General features: G+C 36.6%; 1 protein-coding gene across 1 annotated transcript; it reads right to left on the reverse strand.

Annotated features, from left to right (window-relative positions):
• Positions 1-3641: 3641 nt before the first annotated feature.
• Positions 3642-26310, reverse strand: LOC138315758 (U3 small nucleolar RNA-associated protein 4 homolog). Its single transcript, XM_069257007.1, has 19 exons — positions 26189-26310; positions 24835-24981; positions 23816-23870; positions 23132-23251; positions 22828-22896; positions 22316-22400; positions 21810-21978; positions 21386-21461; positions 21233-21280; positions 18777-18948; positions 17014-17093; positions 16751-16850; positions 13719-13879; positions 10798-11008; positions 9484-9590; positions 9049-9144; positions 8339-8521; positions 4646-4774; positions 3642-3936 (listed from the first exon to the last, which is right to left on the reverse strand). Exons 2-19 carry the CDS (start codon positions 24939-24941, stop codon positions 3820-3822), a joined length of 2085 nt encoding a protein of 694 aa, XP_069113108.1. The 5' UTR covers positions 24942-24981; positions 26189-26310; the 3' UTR covers positions 3642-3819.
• Positions 26311-26565: the final 255 nt, after the last annotated feature.

Consider the following 26565-nt stretch of genomic DNA (forward strand, 5'->3'; position numbering starts at 1 on the left):
AACTCTAGAACAAGTAGCGATTTATAGGATTTACCTAAATTTCCACTATTGGGCCCCCCCCTCCTGTCCCCGGGGGGTCAGAGCCAAAATTTTACAAGTTCTACCCCTTCCCCAAGGATGTTTCTGGCCAAATTTGGTTTCAATCCATGCAGAACTCTAGGACAACTAGCGATTTATAGGATTTACCTCAATTTCCCCTATTGGGCCCCGCCCCTCCTGTCCCCGGGGGGTCAGAGCCAAAATTTATACAAGTTCTGTTCCCCTCCCCCCAAGGATGTTTCTGGCCAAATTTGGTTAAAATCCATGCAGAACTCTATGACTAGTAGCGATTTAAAGGAAATGTTGACGGACAGACGGACGACGGACGGACGACGGACGACGGACGCCGCGCCATGACATAAGCTCACCGGCCCTTCGGGCCAGGTGAGCTAAAAAAGGAAATTAGTCCAGCAGCCATCTTGGAATACCAAAAACAAGAGGCCCAGAGGGCCTGTATCGCTCACCTGGTTTGTAATGCCAAGTAATATTCTGGATACAGGTTCATTGTTTATTTTCTGAAGAAATTTGAATATTTACCTCTAATTCCCCTATTGGGCCCCACCATTCCTGCCCCCTGGGGGTCAGAGCCAAAATTTATACAAGCTCTGTTCCCCTTCCCCCAAGGATGTTTGTGGCCAAATTTGGTTATAATCCATGCAGAACTCTATGACTAGTAGCGATTTATAGGATTTACCTTTATTTCCCCTATTGGGCCCCGCCCCTCCTGCCCCCAGGGGGTCAGAGCCAAAATTTATACAAGTTCTGTTCCCCTTCTCCCAAGGATGTTTGTGGCCAAATTTGGTCACAATCCATGCAGAACTCTAGGACAAGTAGCGATTTATAGGATTTACCTTTATTTCCCATATTGGGCCCCGCCCCTCCTGCCCCCGGGGGGTCAGAGTCAAAATTTATACAGGTTCTTATCCCCTTCCCCAAAGAATGTTTGTGGTCAAATTTGGTTACAATCCATGCAGAACTCTATGACTAGTAGTGATTTATAGGATTTACCTTTATTTCCCCTATTGGGCTCCGCCCCTCCTGCCCCCAGGGGCTCAGAGCCAAAATTTATACAAGTTCTGTTCACCTTCTCCTAAGGATGTTTGTGGCCAAATTTGGTCACAATCCATGCAGAACTCTAGGACAAGTAGTGATTTATAGGATTTACCTTTATTTCCCCTATTGGGCCCCACCCCTCCTGCCCCCGGGGGCTCAGAGCCAAAATTTATACAAGTTCTGTTTCCCTTCCCCAAGGATGCTTGTGGCCAAATTTGGTTACAATCCATGCAGAACTCTATGACTAGTAGCGATTTATAGGATTTACCTTTATTTCCCCTATTGGGCCCCGCCCCTCCTGCCCCGGGGGGTCAGAGCCAAATTTTATACTAGTTCTGTTCCCCTTCCCCAAAGAATGTTTGTGGCCAAATTTGGTTACAATCCATGAAGAACTCTATGACTAGTAGCAATTTATAGGATTTACCTTTATTTCCTATATTGGGCCCCGCCCCTCCTGCCCCCAGGGGGTCAGAGCCAAAATTTATACAAGTTCTGTTCCCCTTCTCCTAAGGATGTTTGTGGCCAAATTTGGTCACAATCCATGCAGAACTCTAGGACAAGTAGCGATTTATAGGATTTACCTTTATTTCCCCTATTGGGCCCCGCCCCTCCTGCCCCCGGGGGCTCAGAGCCAAAATTTATACAAGTTCTGTTCCCCTTCCCCCAAGGATGTTTGTGGCCAAATTTGGTTACAATCCATGCAGAACTCTATGACTAGTAGCGATTTATAGGATTTACCTTTATTATCTTTATTTCCCCTATTGGGCCCCGCCCCTCCTGCCCCCAGGGGGTCAGAGCCAAAATTTATACAAGTTCTGTTCCCCTTCCCCCAAGGATGTTTCTGGCCAAATTTGGTTACAATCCATGCAGAACTCTATGACTAGTAGCGATTTAAAGGAAATGTTGACGGACAGACAGACGACGGACGGGACGGACGGACGGACGACGACGGACGACGGACGCCGCGCCATGGCATAAGCTCACCGGCCCTTCGGGCCAGGTGAGCTAAAAATCTTTATGAAAATCTCTTTATGTTGTTTGCCATCCCTTAAGACCTCTGTAGACCAATTTTCATTGAGATGGGAGATCGAAACCTGATGAACAGGAAATGAGCCAGCGGCCATCTTGGAATACCAAAATCTTTACGAAAACGTTTGCATGTTCTTCGCCATCCCTAAATAATCCTATAGACCAATTTTCATTGAGATCGGGGACCGAAACCTGAAAAAAAGGAAGTTAGCCAGTGGCCATCTTGGAATACCAAAATCTTTACAAAAATGTTTGCATGTTGTTCGCCATCCCTTAAAACCCCTATATACCAATTTTCATTGAGATAGAAGACCGAAACCTGAAAACAGGAAGTGGGCCAGCGGCCATCTTGGAATACTAAAATCTTTACGAAAATGTTTGCATGTTGTTCGCCATCCCTTAAAACCCCTACATACCAATTTTCTTTGAGATCGGAGACCGAAACCTGAAAACAGGAAGTGGGCCAGCGGCTATCTTGGATTACCAAAATCTTTACAAAAATGTTTGCATGTTGTTCGCCATCCCTTTAAACCTCTATAGACCAATTTTCATTGAGATAGAAGACCGAAACCTGAAAACAGGAAGTGGGCCAGCGGCCATCTTGGAATACTAAAATCTTCACGAAAATGTTTGCATGTTGTTCGCCATCCCTTAAAACCCCTACAGACCAATTTTCTTTGAGATCGGAGACCGAAACCTGAAAACAGGAAGTGGGCCAGCAGCCATCTTGGAATACCAAAAATCTTTACAAAAATGTTTTCATGATGTTCGCCATCCCTTAAAACCCCTATAGACCAATTTTCATTGAGATCGAAGACCGAAACCTGAAAACAGGAAGTGGGCCAGCGGCCATCTTGGAATACTAAAATCTTCACAAAATTGTTTGCATGTTGTTCGCCATCCCTTAAAATCCCTACAGACCAATTTTCTTTAAGATCGGAGACCGAAACCTGAAAACAGGAAGTGGGCCAGCAGCCATCTTGGAATACCAAAAATCTTCACGAAAATGTTTTCATGATGTTCACCTTCCCTTAATACCCCTATAGACCAATTTTCATTGAGATCGGAGACCGAAACCTGAAAACAGGAAATGGGTCCTGGCGGCCATCTTGGACTTCCGGTCCCGAAAAAAAACCTTTATGCACCACCCCACACCCTCCAAGTCTGTCTAACAAGTTTCATGATCATCGGCCCAGCAGTTTCTGAGAAATGCTGCGGAAACCCGCGCGGCGGAAGAAAGTGGAAGAAATAAGAATAAAAATAATAATAAAAAGAATAATAATAATAATAAGAAACGGAGCAAAAACAATATGTCCCCCCACTTCGTTTGGGGGACATAATTTGAGAAAGACCCTATTTAGGAACATGTCAGTATCATTCCAGACAAGTTTCAGCTAAGTCTCTTAGTTATCAAGGACAACAGTCACTATATATAAATAGGTTATTTAAATCATGTGGCCTTAGAATCTTCATTCTCGGTTATTCCAAGACAGTGATAGAAAGAGGTCAATATTTATAGATTCAATGTATATACATTTTATTCATCTTCCATGTAAAATTACACAATCTATGATGTTCATTGTAAGACAAAGCATGCGACCAGAAATGATCGGCTATTTGTAAAGCCACCATATGATTGGTAGATGGTTTTAAGTGCACATTAAAATGTCAATGTCATTAGGCAAGGAGGGTGATAAATCATGTTCCAAATTTCTTAGTTTTAAGCGTTGATGGTAGGTTGTCGTTGATTGCAGAAGGAGGCCTTTCTACGGTAACCAACCAGTCATCACGAAGGGAATCCATATGCAAGATAAACTGGAACACAAAGAATTAACACACCAATTAAATTTGTCATTGGTATAGAATCAATATGACCATAAACATATCCTATATTTCAACTAGAACTGTAAACCAAAGGCTCATCAATACCCCTGTTACCCCTTATATGAGACAATGGCAACCAGATGTTTCTCCATTTATGTAACCATAATTGAAGCATGGGAATGTATCGAATTATAGCCATCCATTTGTTACAACAATTTGAACAGGTTTGAACAAAAGAACAAAACTGATCCAAACACTAAGATGTAATTAGTCATTTTGAAATTGGTGTATAGTGAAAACTTGTTACCATGACAACCCCAGGGGTTTCATTATCTTTCAGGAGTTACAGTTGCGATTTCAGGAGGTACTTTTCTGTAGTATCTGTATGCTATCTTATGTAATTTAGCCCAAATTATGTGGTACCACAGCCAGGTTTAACAGGCAAAAAGAACTGGGTACCGCCTGATTTTAAAACCCCTGCAACCAAAATTTCGGAAAAAAAAAAAAAAACCTAAAAAAAGCCTGGCATGCTCATCTATGCAATATTAATCCTCAACATTGCTGCCAAGTTTCAGAGAAATTTACCCAGTAGTTTAGGAAGAGTTGTGCAGACAATATTTTTCTACATACTTCCAGTATACATTCCACCCCAAATGTTGTTGGAGTAAGAATGAATGAATGAATTTTAGAATATGAGTACCTTATATTTTTTACAGATGCTGAGAGGGTGAGTACCAGAATCCTCGTCCTGCTTTCCCGATACCTTCTTATCACCATCTTGTTTCCCTAAGCCTTTCTTAGATGGCTTCACCTCTTCTGTAGGAAATGACTGTAATGTCACAGAAACTACTCATTGATATCATGCCAAATATCACAAAATTACAGGATTACAATTTAAGGTATAAATACAACAAGCATTAGAATACTTTACAGCTTTGAGATCAGCTGTAATCTCTCATATGAGTTACAAATTTGTTTACACTACTCATTACTATGCAATCACAGCACAATTAAACATACATCAAAACTTTTAATTTAATATGTGTTGAGGAACTCAAGTATTGTTCAGCTTAAGTGAGCTTCCTGGATATATCTCCAACATGTTCAGTTACTTGAAATTGTTTTAGTATAGAATGAAGCTCAAAACAAAACAGAATGAAAATAATTTTTTATTTTTCTTATTATGAACCCCAAAACAGATTCACAGACTTCTCACATGACATTGTTCTAGTATAGAATAAAGCCCAAAACAGATTCACAGACTTCTCACATGACATTGTTCTAGTATAGAATGAAGCCCAAAACAGATTCACAGACTTCTCACATAACATTGTTCTAGTATAGAATGGAGCCCAAAACAGATTCGCAGACTTCTCACATGACATTGTTCTAGTATAGAATGGAGCCCAAAACAGATTCACAGACTTCTCACATGACATTGTTTTAGTACAAAATGAAGCCCAAAACAGATTCAAAGGCTTCTCACATGACATTGTTTTAGTATAGAATGAAACCCAAAACTGATTCACAGGCTTCTCACATGACATTGTTTTAGTATAGAATGAAGCCCAAAACAGATTCGCAGACTTTTCACATGACATTGTTTTAGTATAGAATGAAGCCTCAAACAGATTCACAGACTTCTCACATGACATTGTTCTAGTATAGAATGAAGCCCAAAACAGATTCGCAGACTTCTCACATGACATTGTTCTAGTATAGAATGAAGCCCAAAACAGATTCACAGACTTCTCACATGACATTGTTCTATTAAAGCCCAAACAGATCCAATGCTTCTCACATGACATTGTTTAGTATAAAAACCCAAAATGAAGTTCTCACATGACATTGTTTTAGTATAGAATGAAGCCCAAAACAGATTCACAGACTTCTCACATGACATTGTTCTAGTATAGAATGAAGCCCAAAACAGATTCACAGACTTCTCACATGACATTGTTCTAGTATAGAATGAACCCAAAACAGATTCACAGACTTCTCACATGACATTGTTCTAGTATAGAATGAAGCCCAAAACAGATTCACAGGCTTCTCACATGACATTGTAGTATATAGTATGAATGAAGCCCAAAACAGATTCACAGACTTCTCACATGACATTGTTCTAGTATAGAATGAAGCCCAAAACAGATTCACAGACTTCTCACATGACATTGTTCTAGTATAGAATGAAGCCCAAAACAGATTCACAGACTTCTCACATGACATTGTTCTAGTATAGAATAAAGCCCAAAACAGATTCACAGACTTCTCACATGACATTGTTCTAGTATAGAATAAAGCCCAAAACAGATTCACAGACTTCTCACATGACATTGTTCTAGTATAGAATGAAGCCCAAAACAGATTCACAGACTTCTCACATGACATTGTTCTAGTATAGAATGAAGCCCAAAACAGATTCACAGACTTCTCACATGACATTGTTCTAGTATAGAATGAAGCCCAAAACAGATTCACAGACTTCTCACATGACATTGTTCTAGTATATGAATGAAGCCCAAAACAGATTCACAGGACTTCTCACATGACATTGTTCTAGTATAGAATGAAGCCCAAAACAGATTCACAGACTTCTCACATGACATTGTTCTAGTATAGAATGAAGCCCAAAACAGATTCACAGACTTCTCACATGACATTGTTCTAGTATAGAAAAAAGCCATAAAAAACCAAACAGATTCACAGACTTCTCACATGACATTGTTCTAGTATAGAATGAAGCCCAAAACAGATTCACAGACTTCTCACATGACATTGTTCTAGTATAGAATGAAGCCCAAAACAGATTCACAGACTTCTCACATGACATTGTTCTAGTATAGAATGAAGCCCAAAACAGATTCACAGACTTCTCACATGACATTGTTCTAGTATAGAATGAAGCCCAAAACAGATTCACAGACTTCTCACATGACATTGTTCTAGTATAGAATGAAGCCCAAAACAGATTCACAGACTTCTCACATGACATTGTTCTAGTATAGAATGAAGCCCAAAACAGATTCACAGACTTCTCACATGACATTGTTCTAGTATAGAATGAAGCCCAAAACAGATTCACAGACTTCTCACATGACATTGTTCTAGTATAGAATGAAGCCCAAAACAGATTCACAGACTTCTCACATGACATTGTTCTAGTATAGAATGAAGCTCAAAACAAAACAAAATGACAGACTTCTCACATGACATTGTTCTAGTATAGAATGAAGCCCAAAACAGATTCACAGACTTCTCACATGACATTGTTCTAGTATAGAATGAAGCCCAAAACAGATTCACAGACTTCTCACATGACATTGTTTCTAGTATAGAATGAAGCCCAAAAACAGATTCACAGACTTCTCACATGACATTAGTATAGAATGAAGCCCAAAACAGATTCACAGACTTCTCACATGACATTGTTCTAGTATATAATGAAGCCCAAAACAGATTCACAGACTTCTCACATGACATTGTTCTAGTATAGAATGAAGCCAAAAACAGATTCAGACTTCTCACATGACATTGTTCTAGTATAGAATGAAGCCCAAAACAGATTCACAGACTTCTCACATGACATTGTTTTAGTATAGAATGAAGCCCAAAACAGATTCACAGACTTCTCACATGACATTGTTCTAGTATAGAATGAAGCCCAAAACAGATTCACAGACTTCTCACATGACATTGTTCTAGTATAGAATGAAGCCCAAAACAGATTCACAGACTTCTCACATGACATTGTTCTAGTATAGAATGAAGCCCAAAACAGATTCACAGACTTCTCACATGACATTGTTCTAGTATAGAATGAAGCCCAAAACAGATTCACAAACTTCTCACATGACATTGTTCTAGTATAGAATGAAGCCCAAAACAGATTCACAGACTTCTCACATGACATTATTCTAGTATAGAATGAAGCCCAAAACAGATTCACAGACTTCTCACATGACATTGTTCTAGTATAGAATGAAGCCCAAAACAGATTCACAGACTTCTCACATGACATTGTTCTAGTATAGAATGAAGCCCAAAACAGATTCACAGACTTCTCACATGACATTGTTCTAGTATAGAATGAAGCCCAAAACAGATTCACAGACTTCTCACATGACATTGTTCTAGTATAGAATGAAGCCCAAAACAGATTCACAGACTTCTCAAATGACATTGTTTCAGTATCATATGATTGGTCTAATAACCTATTAACAGCCAGGGTCATTTGAGGTTGTGTCAGGTTAAGGAGGTGAAGGATATAGGACATAGGATTTGAACTTGTGCCCAAGAGTTGTAGGGCCTGTGGCAATATGTCAGGACATCTTTAACACTCTAAGTAGAGGAATAAGTGTGACTTACATGATCAAACTTTTCAACTACTCACCTTGGATTTGTCCAGAACATAAAGTGTCTGTTCGTCGTGGAGAAACATTTTGTGTGGATGTTGGGAGTGGAAAAATATGTGATTGATTTTATTGTGTCGTCGTTTCCAATAGCTGGGGAATTTAGTAGAGTTAGATTTGCTCCATTCTGAGTATTCTTGCTCCTCTATATCAAATTCATAAACCTTCAGAAATAAAATAAATTAAATGTCATAGAAATCTAGTCATATACTATCAAGCTGGCTCTCACTTGCCACATATGTACTTATTTATTCAAGACATCATTTCAAATCAACAAACATGCCAATTTGTTATTATTTTCCACATCCAAGTTCTTTTGCTTTGCATAAAATACTTAAAAGTTAAGGATAATCTCAAACAAAGTATATAGGAAATAAATGGTTAGAGGAGTCTTCAAGAAATTTTATATAAGAAGAAAAAGTTCCCTAAATAGATAATCCAAGAACATGTCCTTTTAATTGTGCTACACATTTCACCTGTAGTCTTGTATAACATTCAAATTAATAATGACAATTTGTCTCAAGCTTCCACTCATTTCAACATTTATTTCAACAACTAATGACTGTGATCTACCTTAGCAACCTTCATTTTTCAAAACTACTGTCTCATTTAAATCCAAATTGTGTCCTACCACACATGCTGCAAATATTGTTACCAACTTTAGTTTCCAATGTTGATATGAATTACCTACCATTTGGTCTGTGTACACTGCCACCATCTTCTTACTGCACAAGGTGAAGGCCATTGCTGTTACCTGGCAACTGTATTGAGGCAACCGGCATACAACCTACCACAAACGTTATCACAGCTTCACAAATAATACTCTCAACTGCTGGGTTTTTTCTTTTTTTTTTTTTAAATTTTGAATACAAGTGTATTTAAATTCAACATTTCTACTGCTAAAAACTTTGAATAAGTGCATTTCAATTTGTATCTTAATTACTGATAAGAAATATTGAGTTTCTAACAAATATTCGTGTTTCATTGATAAGAAATATTGAGTTTCATTTAGAAATGTATATACACCAATGGTTCCTTATCTCGACCACCATGATTTTCTAACCCATGCTACTGCGTTATTTCTTACACTACAAATAAAATACCGTTTGTGTTCACATATACTTACTTGTTTCTTAGTGATGTCATAAATTGTGACATTTCTCCCATTATCGCCAACAGCGACCAGTTCATCGTTTGGACAAAGACACATCATGGTGATGCTAAGGGCAGGTTCTATAACATTGGTAATTAGTTACATAGTTATAGATAGTAAACTCATTAGCTCTAGGTGAGATGAGTCATTGTAGATAGTAAATAAAACTCATTAGCTCTAGGTGAGATGAGTTATTGTAGATAGTAAATAAAACTCATTAGCTCTAGGTGAGATGAGTTATTGTAGATAGTAAATAAAACTCATTAGCTCTAGGTGAGATGAGTTATTGTAGATAGTAAATAAAACTCATAAGCTCTAGGTCAGATGAGTTATTGTAGATAGTAAATAAAACTCATTAGCTCTAGGTCAGATGAGTTATTGTAGATAGTAAATAAAACTCATAAGCTCTAGGTCAGATGAGTTATTGTAGATAGTAAATAAAACTCATAAGCTCTAGGTCAGATGAGTTATTGTAGATAGTAAATAAAACTCATTAGCTCTAGGTCAGATGAGTTATTGTAGATAGTAAATAAAACTCATAAGCTCTAAGTCAGATGAGTTATTGTAGATAGTAAATAAAACTCATAAGTTCTAGGTCAGATGAGTTATTGTAGATAGTAAATAAAACTCATAAGCTCTAGGTCAGATGAGTTATTGTAGATAGCAAATAAAACTCATAAGCTCTAGGTCAGACGAGTTATTGTAGATAGTAAATAAAACTCATTAGCTCTAGGTCAGATGAGTTATTGTAGATAGTAAATAAAACTCATTAGCTCTAGGTCAGATGAGTTATTGTAGATAGTAAATAAAACTCATAAGCTCTAGGTCAGATGAGTTATTGTAGATAGTAAATAAAACTCATAAGCTCTAGGTCAGATGAGTTATTGTAGATAGTAAATAAAACTCATTAGCTCTAGGTCAGATGAGTTATTGTAGATAGTAAATAAAACTCATTAGCTCTAGGTCAGATGAGTTATTGTAGATAGTAAATAAAACTCATTAGCTCTAGGTCAGATGAGTTGTTGTAGAAAGTAAATAAAACTCATTAGCTCTAGGTCAGATGAGTTATTGTAGATAGTAAATAAAACTCATTAGCTCTAGGTCAGATGAGTTAAAATCAAAAAAAGTAAAATCAAAATCATTTCTATGGAAAATATTTTCAGCCACTATAGGGCCTTCTTCAGTCCAAAATCATTTATTTTAGATTCAGAATTGTAATCACAATCACAGAAAAACATACCTAAATTTGAAATAAAACTGGGGTATGGAAGACTTAAGTATGCTAACCTTGGGAGGCCTGGAAGGTATGGTCGACCTTGAGGTATCCATTATCAGCACAGAGAACCTGGACATTTCCACAGACAGTAGCTGTAACAAGTGTTTCTCCGTTACTGGACACAACCATGTGATGGGCAGGCATCGCTGTCTGTACACTCTCTGAAGTCTCCAGCTTTAGTTTCTTTATCGACACACTAGGATTGATCAACTCTTTGTTATCCTGAAATAAAAAATATATTGATGAAATAAAACTCCAAAATTAATTCATTAAATTTTATCAATTTTTAAATGACACATGTATTTATTTTGAACTACGAAGTAGATATAGTCACCATTAGTCCAGGTGCCAACCAGAAAACCCAAAAATATAGTTCCCATAAAATGTTTTTGCTGATTATGTTGCAGTAGGATGTGCTTAATCAGAATCCGAATGATGCCACCTCGGCATCTTTGGGGAATTGAAAATATTCAAGATGGCCGCCATGAACGCTCTCAAAAACGGTATTGATAAAATAAATTAGAGTTTAACTGTAACGTAATTGCAAAAGATAAGTTTTCTTTCTTAATTTTGCAAGACAGATACATATTCTTTGATAGAAAATAAAATTCGATAAAAACTAATTTTCAGGATCAGTTATTTTACGTCATTATTTTGTCGAAAAATGAACAATATTACTTGTATTGCGTAACGTTAAACAGAATATCATATTTAAGGACGATCATTCCAGAAAAAATATTTACTACATCACACAAACTGTTTACGAATGTCCTGCAGGTAGAACATCAGAAGTGTACCTGTGCATGATCGTAAAAGGCGACTAAATTTAAGATATCTTTTCTTTTTTATCCTGGGTTAAGGAATAGTAGCCAGAGCTTCCCCACAAGGGCGAGCGCTCAACTGCGCAAAGTGAGGTGATGTCAAGAGTGACGTAAAGAAGAAGAAAAGCAGTTAGGAAGATGTGAAAGAAAATGTCCTAAATTTTGTCGCATTTTAAGATATGCAATAGAAGGCAGACGGTACAATTATATTGCCCTTCCTATAGGCCAAAAAACAACGGTGCGGCGGCCGGAATTACAACAACCAAGATTTACGAACAATATAAACTAATTTTAGCATATAGGAAGCATACAAGCATCATATCAATAGTCTTTGAAATAAATTAGTTAAGTACTTCTTTCTCAAACAGCTAGACATACAATTAATACCAATTTAAATGCCAAAAGGGATTACATTTATTGCAATTTGACACATGTTTATGTTTATGCAATATCAAATACTTTGCTTTCATACAATAGACTTTATTAGTCTTACAAGTTGCCTATTAGATTGGGGTTTTTTTATTTAAAAAAAAAACTTTCAAGTGACTAAGTCACTGCAACTTGTTGTAATATGATTTAAAGGCCAAGAGAAGTCGTTGATAATGCATTTATGAATTTTCTATACTTCCAGAAAAAAAATGATATGATCATTTTATAAGATTTTATAAAACCAAGCCCTTTGTTTTAAACACTAGTTTATACTGTTTTGGTAGTGACAAAACGTTTTAATAATCCCGAATAACAGAAATAAGGACAACTATCTTGTCTTATAACCCAACCCTAAACACTTATTTAGATTAATGTTAATTAAGGATTAACTTGAAAAGATGTTATAAAGATATAACACAAAAATCTGAGTGTACTTTAAATAACTGCGAAGCTGTTTACGATGAGAGTACACTCAGGTTTTTTGTTATATCTCCATAATATAACAACTCTATTCAAATTAATCCTAATAATTCAATTTACTAAAGATAATCTCTTTTATATTCAAAATTCATTTGGGACTCTTTTGGCTATGAAATCATTACTCCGTCATCTCAGCCAATCAGAAGCAACGTTACAAACGGCGACGCCATTGTTTGCATTTATGGGCTGATAAAGTAAATTGTAAGCAAATGAAAATGCTCGTAACAAACAAAATTGAATTGAATTATTTAATAATAATAATTATTTAATAGACACCGCAACCAGCGAAATGTAAAATATTGTCTTAATGAAAACCACACAAAATACCAATCTACATGTAATTACTAATAAAACAAAGCAATTTTATCATACAATAACCGGTTTGAAAATTATGTTAATTAACTTGTTAATTAAACATTAATTACAAGAGGTAACCTTATTATATTAAGAATTCTGTTCAATGACAGTATGACGAATAAGTACACAAAATTTTATCGAAGTGCATAAAGAATTGATGATTTTATAGCATGAATATCAAATTAGGATGAAAATATATCAATGTTGCAGTTTGTCAACCATCTTGTCCGCCATCTTGAATATTTCAATTTCCCCAATGATGCCACGGTTGCATCATCCAGTTTCTGATGGAGGCATGTTAAAGAACATTTCTGTGCAAAACATTTTATGCGAACTATTTTTTTAGGTTGGATGGAAAATCACTATTTGGCACCTGGACTACATGTTTTTAGCAATTACGATTAAGATTTTTGCAAAATGTTTCAATTATCAGTATTCATAAACATAAGATACCCCCTAATATTACTACTGTAAATGTATTTTAGTGTTTATCTGAATTCAGTGCTTTTTACATTAGAAATGTTGCACTAAAAAGATCATTGTACTATTTGTATTTTCTGTGTATTGTTTATATAGCCCTTGACGAGAATTCATTCATAGGGCTAAACTGTTCAAGATTGCTTTTGCACTAAAATTTGATTGTGACAGAATGAGTATGTTTACAGTAAACAATATACATATTATTCTAAAAAGCCATCGAAAAGAGAGATTAAAACATACTTCATTGCAAATTTTAACTATTTCAATCAATACACTTTGTTTATTTAATTCTAGATTTTTGCCTTCAATCAACAAGTCACGGACTGACAGCACAGCACCAATGTAGAAAAAGTTGAGATACCTACTATAATAAGTCTGTAGGCTCGTATTGAATCCTGGTCCGAGAAGGCAACCATGTTACCATGGGAACTAATCGCAAAACACACGATTGGCTCACTGGACTTGTTCTTCAACTGAACAAGCTTCAAAGGATTGGATTGAAGGGGTAATATTTCACCATCAGTCTCTGAAAAATTCAAAAGGAACCAGTTCAATAATTTAAGTGTATAGAACCAAGGTAACATTATCAATGATTGGAGTTCGAAGTACAAACATCATTCTGATTACCAAACATTATCAGATTATGTAGCTGTGATAAACAAACTATTAATTCCATCAACAGATTTGTGTCAGTTGCACTGGTATAAATCTGCTGTATGTGAAATGAAACACACCAGTTAAAGAGAAGAGACACAAAAGGTCCATTTCCTGAAGCATACCACTTGGATCCAAAAATGGTAGGTCCAAGATATTTTAATTTATCATTGAAGACAGAAAATATTAATATTTGATAAAATATGAATAGATTACATATTTCAATGTATGCTAAAACTGTTTAAGTATCGTTTTGTTAGGATAAGTATACATGTACCTACGTGACGTTTTGTTAGGATAAGTATATCTACGTGACGTTTTGTTAGGATAAGTATACCTACGTGACGTTTTGTTAGGATAAGTATACCTATGTGACGTTTTGTTAGGATAAGTATACCTACGTGACGTTTTGTTAGGATAAGTATACCTACGTGACGTTTTGTTAGGATAAGTATATCTACGTGACGTTTTGTTAGGATAAGTATACCTATGTGACGTTTTGTTAGGATAAGTATACCTACGTGACGTTTTGTTAGGATAAGTATATCTACGTGACGTTTTGTTAGGATAAGTATATCTACGTGACGTTTTGTTAGGATAAGTATACCTATGTGACGTTTTGTTAGGATAAGTATATCTACGTGACGTTTTGTTAGGATAAGTACGTTTTTATTAATTACCTGATTTTGTAGGTGACGTGTTTTGTAGTATAGTGAGTTTTGTTAGGAAAAGTATACTTTTGCGTAGTATACCTACGTGACGTTTTGTTAGGATAAGTATACCTACGTGACGTTTTGTTAGGATAAGTATACCTACGTGACGTTTTGTTAGGATAAGTATACCTACGTGACGTTTTGTTAGGATAAGTATATACCTACGTGACGTTTTGTTAGGATAAGTATACCTACGTGACGTTTTGTTAGGATAAGTATATCTACGTGACGTTTTGTTAGGATAAGTATCTAGTGACGTTTTGTTAGGATAAGTATACCTACGTGACGTTTTGTTAGGATAAGTATACCTACGTGACGTTTTGTTAGGATAAGTATACCTACGTGACGTTTTGTTAGGATAAGTATACCTACGTGACGTTTTGTTAGGATAAGTATACCTATGTGACGTTTTGTTAGGATAAGTATACCTACGTGACGTTTTGTTAGGATAAGTATATCTAGTGACGTTTTGTTAGGATAAGTATACCTACGTGACGTTTTGTTAGGATAAGTATACCTACAGTTGTTAGGAGTTACTCGTTTTTGTTTAGTTAGGACGTTTTGTTAGGATAAGTATTACCTACGTGACGTTTTGTTAGGATAAGTATACCTACGTGACGTTTTGTTAGGATAAGTATATACCTACGTGACGTTTTGTTAGGATAAGTATACTACGTGACGTTTTGTTAGGATAAGTATACCTACGTGACGTTTTGTTAGGATAAGTATACCTACGTGACGTTTTGTTAGGATAAGTATACCTACGTGACGTTTTGTTAGGATAAGTATACCTACGTGACGTTTGTTTGTTAGGATACTACGTGACGTTTTGTATAATCTACTACGTGACGTTTTGTTAGGATAAGTATACTAGTGACGTTTTGTTAGGATAAGTATACCCTTTGTTGACGTTTTGTTAGGATAAGTATATCTCCGATGCTTTGTTAGGATAAGTATACCTAGTGACGTTTTTAGGTAAGTATACTAGTGACGTTTGTTAGGTATGTTGTTAGTTTTGTTATAAGTATATCTACCGACTTTGTTAGGATGTGTATACCTATGTGACGTTTTGTTAGGATAAGTATACCTATGTGACGTTTTGTTAGGATAAGTATATCTATGTGACGTTTTGTTAGGATAAGTATACCTATGTGACGTTTTGTTAGGATAAGTATACCTATGTGACGTTTTGTTAGGATAAGTATATCTATGCGATGTTTTGTAAGGATAAGTATACCTACGTGACATTTTGTTAGGATAAGTATAGTATAACTTGTCTAAACCGAACCCTGTATAAACCGGAAACTTGTCTATACCGATTAATTTGTTTGGTCCCGGCAAATTTCTTAATAAACTATAGTACCCAAAACCTGCATAATCCGGAACCTGTCTACTCTGAAAACCGGAACTGTCTAGGTAATGTTACTATACCTTTCTTTGTATAATTAAATTGGGCAAACCGGCAGCAATGTTTTCACAACATGGGACTGATCATGAGGCGCCTAAGGGGATTTACCTGTACCGGTATACTAAGGGCTAGATAGTGACAACTTTTCATATTTCATTCGACGGTTTTGTTACATGTACATTGTATTTGTGAATACTTTTCACGGTCAATTCTAACAATAAAACATACACATAACTTCTGAGAGTTCATTTGAATGTAGCACACCGAGAGAAATGGATCGTACATGTTCACCTCAGAAAACGAAGGATGGAATTCTGTGTTCTACCATGTACATATGTGAGAACAAATGTTTGTGCTGTAATAAAAAAAATTCTTCTGGTGATTTTCATGTGAACATATTGTGATAAGGTAATATCCTCTATAAACCGGACACCTGTATAAACCGAACAAATAGACTGGTCCCGTTCATATCCGGTTTAGACAAGTTATACTGTATACCTATGTGACATTAAGTTAGGATAAGTATACCTACGTGACGTTTTGTTAGGATAAGTATATCTACGCAATGTTTTGTAAGGATAAGTATACCTACATGACATTTTGTTAGGATAAGTATACCTACTTGACGTTTTGTTTGTATGCCCCAGTCTCCACACCTCCAAGTAGTCTGTGTATTTGAGGATGACCATCTCCGCCTGTCTGGCCACTTGAACCATTGAACGCTGAAACAGGTAAAAATAAGATTTACAACCAATACAGATTTCTATTCATTTTTTATATTACCAAGGTAAGTCTGAGATAAATTTTGATTTATTAACAATAGAAAATTTTCCTCACTCATCACAGAAACATGACAGAAACTCAAACATTCTGACCTATACTTACATGTGGAATAGGAGCCAACTTGCGCCATACTTTTTTCTTTCCTGGCTGTAATCTATACACAACCAGATTTGTGTCAACACCTGAAAAGATAAAAAATTTAAATACACAATCTATTATGTAACCAAGAGGCCCAATGGCCTTAACGGTCATCTGACTACCTTGGCAATAATTGTATAGGAAAATATTTAGATAGAGTGTCATGGTAGCCATCTTCCATTTGGAATCAACCAGAGATGTAACAACACTTTGTTGGGACCATGCCAGAATCATTTCATGCAAGTTTCAGCCAAATTGCACTGGTAGAACTTGAGAAGAGGTTCAAAAAGTGTTTTCAAGATGGTGGCTTTAGTGGCCGTCTTTGATTTCAGATTGAACAGAAAAACTAGAGGCCCAGAGGGCCTGTATTCTCACCTGGTTTGTAATGCCAAGTAATGTTCTGAATACAGGTTCATTGTTTCTTTTCTGAAGGAAGTTGAATATTTACCTCAAACTCACTATTAGGCACTGCCCCTCCTGCCCCTTGAGGGTCAGAGCCAAAATTTATACAAGTTCTGTTCCCCTTCTCTCTAGGATATTTGTGACCAAATTTGGTTACAATCCATGTAGAACTCTTAGGACAAGTAGCGATTTATAGGATTTACTTCTATTTCCCCTATTGGGCCCCGCCCCTCCTATTACCGTGGGTCAGACCCAAAATTTATACAAGTTCTGTTCCCCTTCCCCCAAGGATGTTTGTGGCCAAACTTGGTTACAATCCATGTAGAACTCTTGGACAAGTAGTGATTTATAGAGTTACCTAGTGGCAAAAAATTATGGTCACAATCCATGCAGAACTCTATGACAAGTAGCGATTTAAAGAAAATGTTGACGGACGGACGGATGACGGACGCCGCGCCATGACATAAGCTCACCGGCCCTTTGGGCCAGGTAAGCTAATAACAACACTTTATTGGGACCATGTCAAGATCATTTCAACAAGTTCCAGCTAAATTGTACCGGTAGAACTTGAGAAGTTCAAAAAGGTTCAGCTTAATCGCACTGGTTGAGGAGAAGATCAAAATGTGAAAAGTTAACGAAACACGACCCTTTGGGTCAGATGACTAAAACTAACTTAGAGACTGACAATAAAACATATAGCTGGATCTTTACAAGGGTAAAAATCTTTGGGATTTTTAGAACTAAAAGAATTTTTTGGCAGTTTTAAATATCTACAATCTTGTTCTAATGGTAGATTTAATTCAACCATTTCTCAATATGTATTGGATAACAATAATAATGTCCTGCGAAATCACAAAAATACAATGCTCGCAAAAATAACAAGCTTCATGCATATAGTATAACTTTATATGGCTTCCTTTGACATGGCATCCTCGATACTCCAGGGGTTACTATCACTGACATTATATCCACCCCTGAACTATCTTATAGTTAAACTGGAGGCTATGCAGAACACACAGGTAATTTGATCCTTTGATGTACATCAAAGGAATTGTGTAACGGTACACTGTGGTTGACTGTGTTGCTTTAGAGTAAGGCGTCGCTCTCTCTGTAATTTTCAAAGGAAGTCTCTGCAGTCTGATTGGTCATTACTTTTCTCCTGAACTGCCTCCAGTTTTGCTGTGACATAGTCCAGGGGTGGTATAACATCAGTGATAGTAACCCCTGGAGTATAGGGAATGTTGACATGTTACATTGACAGGTTTGACTTTAGCAAAAATATATATTTCTATTTGTCAAAGTTTAAGAATAAGAACACATCAAACCTCCAGATACGATGTGGTCGTTAGCAAGAGCGAGACTCCGCACGTCGTGGGTATGCCTGAAGTGAGCCAGAGATTTCACCCATACTTTCCAGTCACTGTCTTTCTGTGTAGACGTGTACTCAAACTGGACAACAGTCGAGTCCACTCCTGATGATAACACCGACATCTCTGTCTGGGAACAAAAAAAGTATCAGAATCAGCGAAATCACCAGCATACTAAAATAAAAGCATTAGAGACTCCTAATAATCTTTACTTCACATAATATCCATCTACAAAATAAATATAAAATTCAAACTTTATTTATTTTACATAGATTAAGATACAAGTTATACAACTTATATAAATCACTCTTGATGGCCCAGATGTAAGCGCGCCAGGGGTCTGAGTGTGGGAGAAAACCGGAGTGCCCAGAGTAAACCCACGTGAACGGGCAGGCGACATCTACAAAGCCTGGTCACCAGATACTAAGTCATTTATAAGAATCATTCATTTAGATCATCTCCCCCTAGTTTAAAATGCCATAACAGACAAGTCATCAAGCCAGAATACAGTGTTAATCTTAATATTTTACACACCGATCGTGACATATTCATGCAGCCACTGAAAATTTATGACGGCTATACTATATGTATCTTGGTTCATATGTTTGGATGTCTTGTAGAAATTAGAATTAAGGTATCTTGGTTCAGCAAATAGAATGTTTGGATGTCTTGTAGAAATTAGAATTAAGAAAGACAACTCCTGTATACCAACAGCTTGGAGGTAATTTTGGCCTTGACCTTGAGTGTTATCCTTAATGGCCATCCTTTGTAACCCAGGTTATATACATATACATGAAAGTTGATAACAGTAAATGTATATTTCTGATACTGCAGAGTTACTGAGGATGAAGCCAAGTCTATTTATATCTCACTGTAGGTACTGATTGGTTGAGGTACATGAATATAGATCAAAGTAAAGACAGGATTACAACACTCTACTGTGCCCTCAATTCACAACTAATCCTTGTTAAACGGAAAAGCATTTCATAATCCCTTAATTCAATAGCTAAAAAGGGATCAAATTTCCAAAGTCCAAAAGATACGAGGGGTGTTCCAAAATTATTGTTACTTTGGTGATTTCTCTTTGATAGAAGTAATTCTGATCATTTTACCTTGCCCTGTCCCTCGAAGTACTCCCCCTCTGCATTTATGCATCGTTTCAACCGATCGATCCACTTTTGGAAACAGTTTTCGTACTCTTGAATTGGTATACTCATAAGATACTGGTAAATGGCAGAGCCAAGGGCATTTCTTGATTTATATTTTGTTCAAGACAGGTGAAATTTTAGTTTGGGGAACAAGAAAAAGTCACAGGGGGCCAAGTCTGGTGAATATGCAGGGTGGGGGAGGACAGTGACCTTTTCTGCCTTCAAAAACTCTGTTACAATGCGCGGCTTGTGTGCTGGCGCATTATCATGTAAGAGCCTGAGGTACTTCAAACCTGTCTGTGGGCGGCGGCGTTTGTAGACTTTCTTAAGTTTTCGAAGTACAACGTCTCTATAATACTTCGCTGTGACAGTTTTGCCTTTTGGAACAGGGATTTGAATGATTGGACCCTTGTTATCAAAGAATATGACATACAAAACCTTCCTCACAGTGCATATTCTTATAGCAATGCTAGGGCGCCTGGCGTTTTTGCTTGCCCAGATTCGATTAGAGCATTTTCTTTTGGGTTTGAAAAAATACACCCATGTTTCATCACCTGTGACCAAATTATCAAAAGCCCTTTTGCTGTATTTTGGGTATTTCTTCAATAAGGATTTGGCCTTGTCAACACGGGACCTCTTTTGGTTGTCAGTTAGTAAATGGGGTATCCACCTGGCATTGATCTTGCCCAGCTTAAGATGTTTCTTTAAAATGCAATGAATACGTGCTAAAGACAAGCCTGTCATTTTAGCTAACTGCCGGACAGTGTACCTTGCATCTTTTTCAAGGATTTGCCGAATTAGTTCAATGTTATGCTTTGTTGTTGTTGTTGCAGGGCGACCTGTGTGGGTAGCATCTTTAAGCTGCTGGTGTCCCGACTTAAATCGAGCAACCCACCTACAAATAGTCACATATGACATTTGACCCTTCCCATATATATCACACACCTCACGATGAATATCCACCGGCTTTAAGCCAAGTAGAGACCTACCATTGATATAGGCCCTAATTTCAATTACGTTTTCAACTCTCTTTCCAACCATATTTGTATAGAGTGCAACGAGTACGCTACAAAACAATGTACCCAGCACCAAGGTCAGTGTAATTGTGAGCGAGATATTTACCTATATCACGCTTCAGATATCACGCTATCGCCACGAGGTAGTTTTAAGTCCATTTAGCACGATTTCCACAAGATATTGCGCAAGTAACATTAATTTCAGAACATCCCTCATACGTAAACACAATTTTCTGATAAGTTTACTTACCTTGTCTACACACAGACAGAAGACATCAGCTTTGTGACTAAGGAAGGACTGAAAAACATAAATGTGAGAAATCAGCCAATGTGATCAGTATGTGCAAACATATATAAAGAGTTCAACGAAAATTATAAGATTCGTTAATTGTTATCATCTTACTTTTATCAAAGTGCCTTGTTCCCCATTCCAGAACGATGTTTTCCCACGCGAGTCTCCGCTTACAATGGTCATGTCACTGCAATAAACCATGGATTGGACAGGTTATTAGTGGTAGATTGAGCAGTGGTTTTATTTTTGAGTCAGCAGGTAAACCAGGGATAAACATAGTTTGATAAATTATTCCTACTGGACACTAGTGAAGAACAGTTTATTAAAGCTCTTTCAGATACTATATAAAGTACTTCATCAAAAGTTAACAAATTTGTTGGCAGATGTAGTAAAACAGGAAGATTGAAATAAAGTTACATTACAAGTACTTTCTACAATGCCCAAAATTCATATCTGTGACTCTTAGGTAATTGTACACAAGGAACACCTTTGACCTGATTTAACGGTAACAAACTATCTATGTTTAATCACAAACCTAGTAACAGCCAAACACCAAACAATGGTTTCCTTGTTTTTCTCCTGCCGTCCCAGAGTGAGACGTTGGTAGGCATGCCCAGAACGTACACTCCACAAGCGGATATTATCTATACCACCTGTTACTATGGTTTCACCAGCGGAGTGCCAAGCTATACACAGGATACGGCCTAAAATGAGGGAACAATCATGTAGCATACATCCTTAAGTCTTTTTGTTACAAAGAGGTAGTACTCTGTAAATATCTTCTGCTTGAATTCCACATTTATGTCATAATAAATATAGCAATATCTCCTCTAAACATCTCGATCTCCAACTCTCCCAGTACATATATACTATATGTATCTTGCTATCATATTTTTGTCATAAAATGTAATATATCAATTCAAGTCTGATATTTCCATTATGTAGTAGACATCTGTTATGATTAAGTCTATCACTTGTTTGTAATGATGACATCTTAGTCAATTATTCTGAATCACATATCAAATAACTTGACATACTTACTCTCCTGTTTATCAAAAGCCTTTTTAGATTCTAATGTGTTGTTTTCTGTGTCAAAGATGACCACACAGCCATCCTCCGTCCCAGCCTGAGAAGTCAAAGTCAGATACAGGAAAGTAGCTTTAATATTGTATATATATATGATTATGAAAACACCAAAAGAACCTACACTACACTAATTTTGGCCTATCATGTTTATCTGGGGTTGTATACAAATTGGAATTTCCCATTACACTTATAAGTTATTAGTATAAATAATGACTTCTAAGATTTTGATTTTTTTTTAAATACTGTAAAGATATGACTTGACATTGTACATTTCTTAATGCAAAATAAAACTGACCTATTGATAGTCTACAAGAATCTATCTGAAAACAAAACAATTAAATTTCAAAACTTAAATGCAGAAGATAACTCAATGCATCTGAAATCAGTCAGGGCCGTGGCTGGACACAATAAGATGTGGGGGAGTGCAGGGTGAGTACACAAACTGCCAGGTACCCCAAACCACTTACTGCTAGAAATTTCCCCGTGGGATCAGAGGTGAGACACCAGATAGGACCTGCATTAGATGTAGCAATGGCCTGAAAATAAAAACATACATCATCAAACAAAATGAATTATATATATCAAAATGATTGTCCTACAGCTTTCAAAATGTTCTCCCTCATTTTCTGTGCAATTTCATGAATTTTCATGGTGTTTACAGGAGACACTAGAGAAAGATTATAACAATATTATACATTAGGCACATACTTATTGATGGATTTGTAATGATAGAGAGACCAAAAGAGCAATTTAAGTCTTCAATTATCATACCTTTGGCTGGAGACGTAGAAGGTCGAATTCTGTGATGTATCCATCCAGTCCTGCTGTAAACAGACGCTCCCCCTGCCAGCAGAGGGCTTCAATAGACTTGCCTTCTACCCCAGGTATTACCTGAAACATAGGACACACACAGTACATACCTACATTTAGTCATCCATATTCTACAGCTAGTCATCTATAAGTAGACATCTGGAGTATGTTTTGACTACAAAAATCAGATCTGACTCTTTGGGTTGAAGCACATGTCTATTTGACTCTAAGGTTTTGATTCTTCAGATTTCCGAGAAATTATTTATCAACAGAAAATGCTTAAACCCATGGTCACAACTGGATGTCCTGGCTAGTCATCTACATTCTGTCTTTGTGGGTAGGTATGTGACGTCATATGTTTGTGAACATCATCCTTTTCAGAGAACATATAACGAGATTTTCGCTTAAACATGTCACAATCAGAATGGATACCTGAAAGAGATATTCAAAGGCTGACTTACAAAATACTGTAGTCATTGTTGAAGAATATAATAGTACATATGCATGTAGTTGTTATTTAGATGAAGCAATCATTATTAACTCCAACACATGCCTGGTAAATTAATTAGTATAAAAAAATGGTTATTACCACAACAGGGACAAAAAAAAGGAACGAAAATATAACAGTTATTAATTTGATATTACCTTTTCTTGAAACCAATGGTCTCTAGAACTCCACAGCTCCAGGGTTCCATCAGACCTGTCAGAAGAAGGATGTACTTATAATGATATTGACAAAGAAAAGATTTTACATTTGATAAAATTTTATAAACATTTCCTTGATCAAATATCAGTTCTAATTGGAACTGTCATGATATTTAACACAAAGTCTCAATGATATCAATTGTGTCAACATATCATACATTTATATGTACAATAATAACCAACATGACAATGATCGGAAGATAAAATCTCATTTGATATAAACACATGCAATTTACATGTAAATCCCATATTCATCTAATTTAATCAGGTCATGAATACTATTGTAACAGGAGATCTAAAGGAGGAAATGTAGTGTCCAACCAAGGTTCCAATTCAAGCCCTATATTATTCAGTATATTTGTTTATACATGTACACTAATTTAAAAGGAGCGGGTCGGTGTGACTTGTAAATAGTGTTAAATACGGTCTCTGTCACTCAGCTGACGGAGCATGCTTCTTTGGCTCAGTCGGTAGAGCCATAGATTTCCACGCCGGAGACCCGGGTTCGATTCCTGGTCGGGGCACTCGACAGGAATGTGTATTTTCCCTGTTCTTCTACATTGGCACCCAACTAAATAACCCATGGTAGGTGGTTAAAGAGTCTCGGGTTGAGATTTAGGAAATCTCAAGAAAACAGGGGGAGTATGTACGTAGTGTAAAAGGAGCGGGTCGGTGTGACTTGTAAATAGTGTTAAATACGGTCTCTGTCACTCAGCTGACGGAGCATGCTTCTTTGGCTCAGTCGGTAGAGCCGTAGATTTCCACGCCGGAGACCCGGGTTCGATTCCTGGTCCGGGCACTCGACAGGAATGTGTATTTTCCCTGTTCTTCTACATATGGCTACTTTTAACAAACTCTAAAGAGGGATCCTTTTGATTTTCTTTGCATAAAAAGGAAATGGGATCAGCGTAAACACAAATTCTGTATCACATAATATGTAACTATAAAATAATACTAACCTGGATACAGCAAGTTTTTCGGTTTCCTTGTTGTAGGCAATGCAATGGATAGCTTTGGGTTGGTACTCAAAGAACCGGATATGGTGAACTCTGAACTCTCCCATCATTTAGGCCTAGTCAATATTCTATAATCTTCATTAACATGATCTGTTCAATAGAATCCCAGTGTGAGTGTTGTCAAATTTTGTAATGGACATCTAACCTGCTGACCTGTATACAGGTGACACGCTGATACAAGAATAGTCCGCTAAACCTGCCTATATTATTAGGCTTTTTTAATTTTTTTTTTTTTGCCTAATTTATAGTCAGCTCGCCTAATAAATAGTAGCCGATTTGGCTACCATACCTTAAAAATGTGAAATCGTAGGCCAGATTTGGCCTACGCTACGTCAGCATTTACACATTTAAATACTTCCGAGACCCTTCTATTTCACACATTTGTAATGGCCGCCGTATACACATTTAGTAGAGTAAACGGCAGCCAATCAACATCGCTTCCGGTTTTATTTTTAAAAAACCATGTGTAGTTGAAAGATAAACAAAATGCTAGCCAGTTAGAGTTTTTATAGTAAAATCATGGTCGACATACACGACATGTTGTCAAATATTCAAATTGAACACGACCATTGCTGGTACCGCATGACTTTCGCGATATTCACGTTGCATATACATGTAGCATATACACGGTAGAATTTTGTTTATCTTTCAACTACACGTGGTTTTTTAAAAATAAAACCGGAAGCGAAGTTGATTGGCTGCCGTTTACTCTACTAAATGTGTATACGGCGGCCATTACAAATGTGTGAAATAGAAGGGTCTCGGAAGTATTTCATTGTGCAGAGTTGTTTAATTTCATAAATGGGATGTAACATGGGGGCAGTGGAGTACATAAGATCCCAATATATAGGTATGTGTACGTTTTCCCGGCATTGCATGGACGATATATTAGAAATATGCCGCTGACGTAGCATAGGCCAAATCTGGTCTACGATTTCACATTTTTAAGAGGTACCGCGAGCTGACTATATATTAGGCAAAAAAAAAAAAATTAATTAAAAAAGCCTAATAATATAGGCAGGTTTAGCGGACTAATACAAGAAGTCCTATGATTCAGACTAAACAATATATAATCTACCTTATAACATGTAATACACACATTAATAAAGTAAATGTAGCATTAAAAATACATGTAAGTAAATTAGATCACTGAAACACCGACACACAAATAACAGTACAATTATTACTGGGACTATAATCAGATACTGGGATGATACACATAATGCATTTTTATCGATATTGCTACAAAAGTTGGTATCACATTAAAGGTTACTAATATTATGTACCAGGCACTTACAAAATTAATATGAAAACTATTTGAGGTTTGAAAAAGATATCTCTCTGAAATAGAAATAATTTCTAAAAGCACGTTGTTTTCCTTTTCCTATTGGGAGTCGCCATATTGTAGTACCGCACAGAATGTGCACTAAAAGTAAAGCAGATCCCGGAAATGACCAAATCCGGATTTATTCCTGGGGGGGGGGGGGGGGTGTAAAAATTATGAAAAGTTGTAATATATTGCGGTTGTCAATTATATCATGTAAATATGGCATATATGGAGACTTTCTGCTATATCTTTTATTTTTTGGAACCATATTTCCTAAAATCATACAGTATCACTTTTGTTATATAAAATTCCTCAAATCTCTGTTCAAAACGATAAGTACTGTACTA

The sequence above is a fragment of the Argopecten irradians genome, chromosome 2, assembly GCF_041381155.1.
Source record: "Argopecten irradians isolate NY chromosome 2, Ai_NY, whole genome shotgun sequence".
NCBI classification, from domain to species: Eukaryota; Metazoa; Mollusca; class Bivalvia; order Pectinida; family Pectinidae; genus Argopecten; species Argopecten irradians.

Coding starts and splice junctions, on each gene's coding strand:
- LOC138315758 (XM_069257007.1), bottom strand. CDS start 24,941: ATGATGGGAGAGTTCAGAGTTCACCATATCCGGTTCTTTGAGTACCAA. Junction 23,252..23,815: donor ACCATTGGTTTCAAGAAAAG/GTAATATCAAAT, acceptor CCTATGTTTCAG/GTAATACCTGGGGTAGAAGG. Junction 21,462..21,809: donor TGGTGTTTGGCTGTTACTAG/GTTTGTGATTAA, acceptor GGTTTATTGCAG/TGACATGACCATTGTAAGCG.